General features: G+C 38.9%; 1 protein-coding gene across 1 annotated transcript; it reads right to left on the bottom strand.

Moving 5' to 3' along the window:
• Window positions 1–67: 67 nt before the first annotated feature.
• On the bottom strand, window positions 68–5,683 carry tmprss5 (transmembrane serine protease 5). Its single transcript, XM_075474358.1, has 13 exons — window positions 5,601–5,683; window positions 4,840–4,978; window positions 4,448–4,528; window positions 3,223–3,336; window positions 2,716–2,851; window positions 2,366–2,479; window positions 2,215–2,258; window positions 1,874–2,036; window positions 1,549–1,733; window positions 1,264–1,362; window positions 999–1,141; window positions 732–884; window positions 68–222 (listed from the first exon to the last, which is right to left on the bottom strand). The coding sequence occupies exons 1-13, from the start codon at window positions 5,601–5,603 to the stop codon at window positions 214–216; spliced, it is 1,383 nt and encodes a 460-aa protein (XP_075330473.1). The 5' UTR covers window positions 5,604–5,683; the 3' UTR covers window positions 68–213.
• Window positions 5,684–11,037: the final 5,354 nt, after the last annotated feature.

Raw genomic sequence — 11,037 nt, forward strand, 5'->3', positions numbered from 1 at the left:
GCGAAAACTTGAGCTGCAGCTCAATAATTACACAACACGCTGTTCAGAGGCATAATTTTTACTCGATACATGGAAAAATAACATAAAAAGGTATTTTGATATTCCCACTCTTATATATACGTTATATAAGTGACATTCAAAGTATAAATACAATATAAATAGCTTTTAAATGTCTGTTTTATCAGCAGCATCCTCTTCTTGTTTCTTTAGCCATCAGTAATTCTGCAAAGAGAAAGTAATCATACATCGCTGTACATTTTATTTACATTAAACTGTGCTATTTCGTTCTTCTCCGTGTTACTGACACAAAATGATTGATAATTGTAATATATGATGACTTATTTTCATACAACTTCAAAACGCTTTATGAAAAGAGGGACTTTCATTCGCTTTAAGTTTGAAAATGAAAGGTACACAAAAGAAAGTTGACACCTGTCATAGTGATATGCTGTGGATTAACCTTATATCATTGATGCATGTTTGCTTAATTCTCAAAAAAACACCATTAATGCTGACCACAGATGTGTTAATTTGAACCATTTTAAAGACCTTTTGTACTGTATCCAGTATAAAACGTGGTTAATAAGGTGATGGCGATTTTAAAAACTCTTCCTTTACAAGGTATAGTGTACCTGTCAAAAAGAGTTAGCAGAGTATACACTGTGGTTGATCTCTGTGCTTTAAAGATATGTAGTAACTTCAGCATGTCATTAAAAAAGAAAAAAATCTACCTCAATTACATCATAGATCCAGCCCAAGAATTCAGACACTTTGGTGTAAACCCCGGGGTGGTTTGGCTCAGCGCATCCTGTCCCCCAGCTGACGACCCCTACCAGCCTCCACACATTTTCATCTTGGCAAACCAGAGGACCCCCACTGTCTCCCTGAAGGGGTAAACACAGAAACTCATCACCACAAGCAAAAACAAATCTCACAAGAGAGGATTAGCCTAAGCTTTAATAGACTTCTGCAAAGTAGTTTACATGGATGCATCTGACCTGACATGCATCCACTTTCCCCTCGGTGTATCCAGCGCAAAGCATCTGTGAAGTGATCTCTCCATTGTACATGCAGGAGCTGTTGCATTTCTTTGTGCTTATAATAGGAACTGGCGCCTCTTTCAGGGTGTCAGGTGAGTGAACTGAGAGAGAAAAGATGCATTTATGGCTGCTCTGTCAATACCGTTGTCACACTCTGTCACCATGTTTGAATTAGACTTGAGGCAGCGGCAAATTTAGAGCAGTGCAGCAGCATCTTTCTTACCACCATCAGGCTGTGTGTATCCCCATCCAGAAATCCAGCACTGTGTACCACCTGGGATATCATAGGCATACTGAGGCAGGCAGATAGGCCTAATTGTATCTGGTTGAGGTGAAAAAGAGAATTATTTTTATTTTTTTTCCTTTTTAACACAACAAATCTGACAGGTTACAGAATACCTATTTGAATTGAATTACTATTTCAAATGTTTTTTTTTCTTTTTTTGGACATCTTTTTTTGTTTTGTTTGGTAATATCTTTTCAAGTTCAAGCTGGCTCAAAGACATGCCTGAGAAGTTGAGTGGCGTTCGCAGTTTCATCAGGGCTATGTCGCTGTCGTGGCTCCTGTGGTTGTAGTTCTTGTTGTAGATGATTTTCTCCACTGCATATCCTGTGTGTTGAGCCATTTTAGCAGAGCTGCGGGTCACAATGCCTGCATAGACCACCCAGCTGGAAATCTGAGGTAGCCTATAGCTGACATTTGAGAAAAGAAAACAGGGCGGACGTTGATAAAAGGGACGGTATCGCGTTGAGCAGCTGTTAACGACTGATTGTTGTCCTTAGTAGCGACTGCAACCTCTGACCTATAATACTGTTAAGGTCAGGAGTCTTACTTGTGCACACAGTGGGCAGCTGTTACTATCCATTGACTGGTGATGATGGAGCCTCCACAGTGGTGACGGTTGCTGTAGTAGAGGCTGACCTGCCAGGGCCACCTGCCCAGCGTGGCCTCAACTCCCCCTATTATCCTGGGCAGCTTTGCTCGTGTCCCACACTCTACACAGAAATTCATTAATTAAAAAAATGAGTTGGACTGGATTGGTCAGTAAGTACTGCAGAAAATGTTATCATTCAGTCTTCTCAGACTTGGAGCATTTAACAGATATTGGATAATTACTAAAAGGCTGTGTGTTCGATGCAAAGTCGCACTAAAAGTTTAGATTAATTTGCTCACCAAAACATTGCAAGGAGATAACCTTCTCTGTGACACAGCTCTTCCTAAATGAAAATAAATTGGTTTACTAATGGTGCATAATTAATGTGTTGGTAGCCACAATTTTCCATGCATCATTATGAATATCATGTCCTTAGACAAATTGCCTCACCTGAACTGCCACATATTTTCCAGACTGCTCTTGTGCTCTGAGGTGATTTGTATAAAGCCGTCAGTATAGTTTGGCCCGATATCTGTTAGATTCACTCCTTTATGCTTGGTTAGTCTGGTAAGAAAACATATGCAAATAGGTTGTTAAAAGGAAAAAAAAAAGTATTAGGCTTGTAAGCTGTGAAACATGATCATGAATTAAGAATTAATGCATCATAAATAAGCCAAGGTTCTGCAAAGCAGTTCTAAAATTAAATCCAGTAAGATGGAATTCTGGCCTCAGTCTGTGTTCAGAGCTGAGCACTATAAGCTGAGGAGGTATGTGTGATCCTGCCAGGAGTGCAGACACACCTCAGATAACCCAGCTGTCGGCAGACTAGTTCTCCCAGCGACGAGTTCCACCTCTCATAGCACACTGGGAGCCATGTTGGCAGCTTCTCCAGCTGTATCTCCAGGAGAGAGTTCTCTTGGCTGATCCTGTAAAACACTGAACCTGATTGATTGAAAATCCCTGCAGAGACAGGCTCTCAGTCAACACTAATGAACAAACGTCTTCTACAAGTGGGCAATGACTTGGAAAAGCACAAATATATATGCTAATATAGTCAATACAAACAGGTCATTATGTGGGGTGTTTTCATGTCAGTCGATGGGAATATCAAGTGTGAGCAAAGACTGCAAGAAGCAGCTGCTGAATATTCAGTTTGCTTCTATTAAACTTGAAATCATTTCAATTCTGACCCATGATCCCGTGTAATGAATCAAATAACACCAAGATAAGCAACCTTACATTTCTGACCTGATTGGTTGATGAAACTGTGAAAGAAACAAACCCAGAGCAGAGGAAGAGTCGCATACCTTTCCTTGCGTCATTAATAGAGACATCCTCAGTCACATTGCAGAAAGATGTCTCCTTTGTTTCCTCAAACCCTCCTGGAGTTTGGGAAGAGGATGGCCTCAGCAGAAGTTTGACTAAAAGCAGATAAGGACATGCAGTAGTTAATAAGTCTATTAATCACCCAGTGAGACTGGCAACAAAAATGTTTTCTAAATGTTACCTGATAATCTGAATTAGCACAGAGCATTCTGAACAGAACGCCTCTGGAGCAGTGAAATCTTACTTTACAAAAGACGATGTAATTAAATGATTTCATATCAGGAAAGACGGCCAATAAGACAAAAATGTAAGTGAAACAATACTTGGTATAATTTCCAAAAGGGGTTTTGCCTGTTCCAAAATCTTCCCTAAACCTTAATTTGATGATGTGCTTCCTTAAAGCTGCAGGACTTGTGAGAAGTATGGCAAAAAAAAAGGGAAAATGCTCAAAGTCAAATAATATAATAATGCTTTGAAAATTATTAATATCTACATTTTATAGTCCAGGGAACCCCAACATGAGAGATCCTTCTTTTTATATCCCATGTTGCAGTATCAGTTTTGCTTTTATGGGCTGCCAAGTACCAAATTACATTGAATCCTGTTAAATTTACTCTAATAAAGATAGGAATAATTAATTATCTGAAGATTTAGACTCATTTTAGATTTGAGTAGTAGTGCCAGATGGATTATTTGGTTAGGCAGCTAGATCAGCCCTCACAGGTTATTTGCAGGCATATGTATATTAACATGTCTGCAAATAAGTAATATAAAATAAGTTCAGCACAGACATTCCAGAGATATGGTGAATAATTAACACATTTCTTAGTTTGTCCAGCAGAGAGCACCAACAAGTCTGTTTTTAACTTTAAAATGTGTTTCTCACCAAACCCGTCTTATTGAATTGTTGTTGTATATTAATTGATCTAGTGAAATGAGACCATCTTAATCATCTTTTAGTTTTGTACCAACTTTCTGAATATATCATCCCAAATAATTGAGTTAAATTAATTACATCCCTGTATAAGATGTTAAGTAGTTATCAAATGCTGATATCAAACAGTATCGAGCTCTCTTTAAATTAACATTCCCCAAAGACTTTAATGACGCCTGAGTAGTTCTAACTAGACCTTTTGCACATTTGTTTCCACTGCTTGGCTCCAGCTAAGCTCATTTAGTGATTCTTTCTCAGAGACATTGACTCACCTAGAAACCAGACACCTACAACTAAGCCTCCCAGGAGTCCGACCGCACACACCGCTGCCAGCAGCCTCACCAATCTGTGAGCTAAAGCAACAGTTCATACTGGAATTAATGCCTCTTGAACCCCTGTGAGCTGGGAGGAATTATCAAATGTCAGCTGTTAAATAAACCAGACAGGGTGCACACAGAATTAGGACAGTCAGAAATGATTAAGCTTTATTCTATGTGTGACACGAAGGTATTACCAAGCAACTTTGCATGGTGTCATTTTCATAAAGAAGCACTTCTGTACTGCTTGTCTCTGCACCGCAGAAACTGGTAGGGTACAATTAAACAATATTGCTGAAGTAATGTGATGTCTGGTGCCCACTGTGTGGTGCTCCTCTGGAGCTTACCGTGAGTCGTGGAATGAATGCCCTTAAACCAGCCCTGGACGCCTTTGGTCCCTGAAACTCCTGTTTTTGTCTCTGAGTGAAAAGGATGACTGACAGCCGCAGGGTTTTCGATCACTGATAATGTGTCTCCATTAAGACTCTATAAGAAATACAGTGTTCATATCAGATCTCATTTGCAGCTCTTTTCCATTTGACAAAGTTTTGGCAGCCATGCTGACCATCTGGTCTTGAACAACAGTAGACCTGTTGGGTTCTGTCCAATCTAATTAGGAGTTTTTGTATGTTGATGTCATACGGTGAGTCATATGATGTTTTGAGCTGTAAACATCTTTGTGAATGTGTGTGCCAACTCTCCAATAAGCTACTGTTTCTACAAACAATATATGAAGAGCATTGCAGTAATTAGACTAAAGCTCTCAATAAATGAAAGCTGATATTGATTGTTGATATAAAGGATTTGATATTATACAATTACTGTGCAAAATCCATCGAGATAAATGCCATAAAATCTGTAGCATTCCTGTATCTCCAATTTTGGCCTCAGAGCATGAGTTGAAATTCAGCACAGCTGCTGAGTGCTGGATGTAAGAAAACAACTAGTATGATTCAAGTTTAATGTTAATACCATATGTGTGTAGAGGAATTGTTTCTGTAAACTGAGTGTGAAACTGAATGAAATAAAATGATAGAGGTGTTGATGTCAGGAGCACCAGAAACAGATTGAGCAAGGTTACATGAATGTTTAGTCTCCCTGTTCTTACCATGTTTTCCTGGCGTACAGTCCTGAGGAAAAGGCAGCGGTATCCGTGCTCATCTGTAGGCCGGCACTGGAGATATGAAGGTCTGTCCCGTTCGCAGTTGATGCACCATTTGCCATTTAACAGAATGCAACTCCGGATTTTCCCTTCACAAAGAGACAATGAGGTCAGCAGTGGTGTAGAGAATGAGGCCGTTGTTTGTCCAGGGGGTCATGGGACCTGTGGAAGCAAGCTGAACCAGGTCTTTGTAGGTGGGGGAGCATCTCCAGAGATGCCTCCAAGCTGACTATTGATAGGACACTGGGGGGTTGCTAGGTAACACTTTTTACCTGAGCCAAGATATTGTCTTTTTTTCACCTGAAACACGTTATTAACTGACAGTTTGTAGATTCTGAGAAAAGGTCATTATTGCAGATTGTTGAAAAGTCTCATATCATGTCAAACCCCATCATTTGAAATCCAAAGCTATCGTCTCTCAGCACTCACAAATGAAATGAATTCTGCTCAGTATGACCGCTGACAGATGAGACTTTCTCTCCATTTAATAACAACTCGCCTTTGGACTGATTTCTTTTCGTCTTCCTTGAATTTTCCTTCTAGTTTAAAAATGTACTTTTTTGTTTTAACTACTTACGCAAGCAGGTCGCAAGCAGCTATTAACTCTATGAATAAAATAGATATAATTAACAACTGAGATGAGACTGTGTGTGTTTTGAAAATGGTGATAAAATATCTTAAGCTCAGTCAGATAGGAGATCAAAGCCTGCCATCGCTTCATATCCTGGAAGATGCACTGAATTTTTGTTGAAAAGACGGTTAATTAGATCCTTGTTGCTAAAGGAACATTTGATTAGAGTTATTTATGTATGCCTCATGCATGGTGCGGGATAAGCCAGAGTCCAGATGAAGGAATAAACTGCCAGGAAAAAGAAATTCTTCCTCATCTGACTGTCAAGCCTGAATCCAAGAAATGACCCAGATTTATTTGACTCATCTAACAGGTGTCATGTGGAATTATTTGGAGATCAGAGTAACTCAACAGTGTAGATTGCATGTGATGGAGCGGCAGCTGAAATTCATATCACCGGAGTTGTGAGGTTAATAATATTTGATGATATCAGCATTGCGCTGAATTGTTCTCCTGCAGAGGCAAATGGAAGAGTGAGAAGAACATACAAGCTGCTGTCTGGTAATTTTCACAAGAACTTGATGTCTCCTGAGTGAAATGTCTCTTCCAGTGAAATGTGTTCTCTTGCAAAGCAAGCTGCTTTCACAGAGATGCATACACTGGATTCACTTTGTCTGAAGTTATTTGGAAGTCATTTTCTTTCAGGGCTATGTACCTGTATCTTTGTGTGGTATTTTTTTTCTTGTTTTTGGTTGCATTTATATCCTTGAGTGCCACAATCTATGGCTCTGCATTTTTGTAATAAACCATTACCTTTGGCAAAGAATTTCAAAATTATGTTGCATATGATATTTTTATATCTTTGAAGGTATTCTCCAGCATTTTGATTTATAGTTTCAGTCGACTGTATCTTCATTCTTAAAATGAGGGTAAAACAGTCTGTGAAAGCAACTAAATACAAGATCAATGCAATGCAAAGGACTAACCCTGAGATACAGAAGTAAAAGTTTGTGCAATACATTTCATTAAAGTTGGAAAAGAGACAACAAAAAACTGGAAAAATTGTGTATTACTTTTGAAAAAAAAAAAACAGTGGAACATCCCAGTGAGGCTGAGAAAAAACACATGAATAAGATCAAGATATTCTGCCACTTTCCCTGGGCCCGAGCTTATTTAAAATGCTCTGATGACATAGAAAACTGTCCAGACTAAACGGAAAAGGTTTTAAAAGGAACATTTTCTGCAATCAGTCTTTTTAATGCAAGGCTTATTTTGGCAAGATGACGCCAAACCATATTCTGTACATATAGTATTACACACCAAAGATTAAACGCAAGATTTGATATATTGTCTTTGTACATTTTAGTTGTATACGGGGTTTAGATAGTTTGCACACCAGTGCATTTTATTTTTAACATTGCACTCGAGATTTCTTACAGTTTGTCCTACCAGTGACAGGTTTACTTGTATGGTGCCTGTTGTTTAGTCAAATAAAAGTTGATAAAGTTGGATTAATTTTTGACACTCTTAGTGGTGGGTGTTTAGAGCTTTACACTCAATTCAGCGGCTGCAGTTTGACGTGCTGCTGTAGTAGTCAGTTAATCAATAACAACGGAGGAGGAATGGTAAATGATTTTCATAACCAAGCAAACACACAAGCCAAATATTTCCTATTCTTAAATAACATTTGAATAAAACTTTTATGCATTTTGATTCAACTAAATTAACAATTTAAAGATTTAAAGTGAATATTTTGTCAAATCTAGCATCTACTCTCAGTAGGGGTGAAGTGTTTTTCTTCCATTTCTACATCAGTCATTATAATGACAAACAATTACTAAAGCAAAAATGTGGCATGTCTTGACCAGACTTTGACTCATGTTCAGCTTTTGATCAGAAATGTAAATTCCAAAGTGACCACAACGGTAACAGTGGTCCCAGTGTGAACCACATTAATTTGTTCATGTTTCAGTCTACGTCCCATCTGTGAAGAGGCTGGCTGCAGGCCAGTTTGGAATTGCATCTATCCCCTCCTGCTATGAGAGGGGGGGTTGCTGGATCACTGTTAAGTGTGCTTAGATTTGATCAGTCCTGCTCTAATATCATCCATTAGTATGTGTGTCTTTGTCCAGTGTCACAACCTTGGACATCAGATATGATCCTTTGGTTCCCACCTGGAAATCCCCCTGGGGATTGAGCAGAAGACAGAGAAACTTTTTGATGGTATTAACCTCGACTGCTTCTTGCCAAAGTCCAGCCCACCGATCCATTCAAAACTGAAACACTCATATGTGGGCTGTCATGTGTTTTAATGCTGTTGGCTCAGCAGACTGAAGTATCGTTGTGTGTTTTGTCTTAGATACGTCCACACACCTTCCATATGAGCTCAGATTTTGAGATGTGTTTAGAATCATTACTCAGTTGTAAAAGCCATCCTCTTTTAATCTTCCGCTGTTTATAAAACATATAGTATTATGTCTTCATTATAAGCTCAAAACATCTACTCACCCCTGTGCTGTGCAGCGCAGCTGGAAACATGTTGTTTTTATGCCAAATACTATTTGCCCATTTTGGTTGAAGACAGAATGTCTCCAAAATGCACCAAGTTTGTTTTGATGTTAATATGCAACTTCCTGCTGTGATGAGGACAAATCTTTTTCTTTTGATTCCAACACGAAGTTAACCTTTAACAAGTTTTGCTGCTCAGTAGAACCACTCAGAGTCTGCTAGATCCTGCTTAAGGTCATTTGTAGTAAAACGGGGGACTTGATTTGTCTTTCTGTACGTGTAGCTAATCTGACTTTTCTTGGTCTTCCGGACCTTAAAATGAAACCATTCCAGTTTACTTCAATTTCCTAATTAAATTACAAACTTAGGAAATGACTGTCTGAAGCACTGCTTGATATATCTTGCTTCTCTTTTTTGGGATCAATTATTCTAATTTTCTGAGTGCTAGGCAGCTGCTTAGCGGATACCATGGCTGCTGATTGTTAGGTTAAGGTTTGAGTTGTCACAATGTTTAAATTAGCATGTTCTGACCTTTTCTAACAATGGCTCTGAATGAGACGCAACCCTAACAGGCAAATTAAGGTGTGAGACCTTGGAAAAAGTTATTTGAGTCTAAACCTTGATTTTTGCGTCATGAATCTTTTGTCTGGTGCTCCCTTTCTTTCTTTCACTCTCATATCGTTGAAAAAAAAAAAAATTGTCCAATCATGACTGAATGTTGAAAAATTTAATCTTTAACTTCATTAGTTTTGTTAATGAATTCATCCTCAAATTTGGACCCGGGTGTCCAAACATTTTAATGCCATTGTAGTGTTTGTGCTGAACAGATGATGAAGGTCAGTAGCTTTGTACAGGGTCAGGCTCTTTCCTCATCGATACTTGTTTCAAGCCTGATGTAAGTATTTCTACATTTAATACAATGATAAACAACCCTTACTCTGCAGCAAAATTAGTTTTTGAAACAGTATATTTTGTACTTGACACAAAGATGAGGATTAATTTAGTTGTGAAAATGGGACTGGTGAGATTTGCCACCTCCCGGGCTCAAAATGCTCAGTTTTCTGATCACCCATCAATAAAATGCTTTAGCATAGTTGGCTTATTTGATATATTTGAAGTCAGCCTTTAAGATGATTGAACAATTGAGAAGAGTCGGTCACTGAGCAAGCAGGGTAGAGAAAGCCACTTCATTCTGGCTATCTCATCCACAATGTAGCTGTCAAGGGGATGGGATCAATATCTGTGCCGCATGGTATAAGAGAGCATTAAGAGCCCTTCTCTTAAACTGTCTCAGCTGCAGACGGGTCCAAAACATCTTTCTCAAGAGGTGCTTCAGATTCATATGTTCAGAAATGACTGAATTACCTTTATACTAGGGCACAGAATGTCTGTTATGTGTGCCGTTACTGTCATGACCAAATACTTTGTGAACACTGTAAACTGTTGAGGTAAAGATGTAGCAGATGTAGTGAGATCTCTGAATCTCCATCACAAAGCACTTACACAAAACTCTTTCATGCAGTCAATATGGTGGCATGCTGCCCTCTTGTGGTGGAGATGAACGACTGCATTTAAAATCTGCTGAGGAAGTTTCAACCTTATAGTTTAATTAAAGCTGTATTTGTTGTTTGTTGTGAAGATTAGCTAAAAGTTGAAGATGCACTTAGTACATTGAGCATTTTTTTAGCTACTGTCTGTTGGAGGTCACACCTGATGAAAAGTGGCCTGAAGAACACATGTTTGAATGCTTTGGGGCTTTTGTTGTATTACTCTTTGACAACAACTCTAATTGGTTGTTTTGTTATGCAGCGTATTGTAATTACAGAACAGTGAGTTTGAGACATGACTGTAAGCGCTCTAAATGGTATGTGTTTGTATCTGCATTGAAAGTGGCAGGATGAATAAATGGCTGTCATGTATGTGTTTGTATCTTGTCTTGTAGAGGCTAATGATGGTGAATGTGGTTAAGAGCAGAGCTGCTCCCCACCAGATGGTGAGTAATGTGGTTTGCTTTAGCTGCCCACCATACTCTCTCTAATTAAACAGAGGAGATTGTATTAACACTGGCTCCCACTCAATCAGCTCCTCCACTGAGCGTGGCCTTGGACTGAAGACAGGGTTTCAGAGGTGATTGTCATTTTTCAGATTAAGACTCACACACTTTGTCTGGATTTATTTTAGAACCAGAGCAGATCTCTCACTCTTATTTTCTGAGTTCAGCTCTGTTGTTGGAGCTACCATAAAACTCCCTGGGTATAATAGACTCAGAAAACATTTCAAGTAATGAATTGATTGCTGAACAAC

This window comes from Odontesthes bonariensis, chromosome 9 (genome assembly GCF_027942865.1).
Source record: "Odontesthes bonariensis isolate fOdoBon6 chromosome 9, fOdoBon6.hap1, whole genome shotgun sequence".
Classification (NCBI taxonomy): Eukaryota; Metazoa; Chordata; class Actinopteri; order Atheriniformes; family Atherinopsidae; genus Odontesthes; species Odontesthes bonariensis.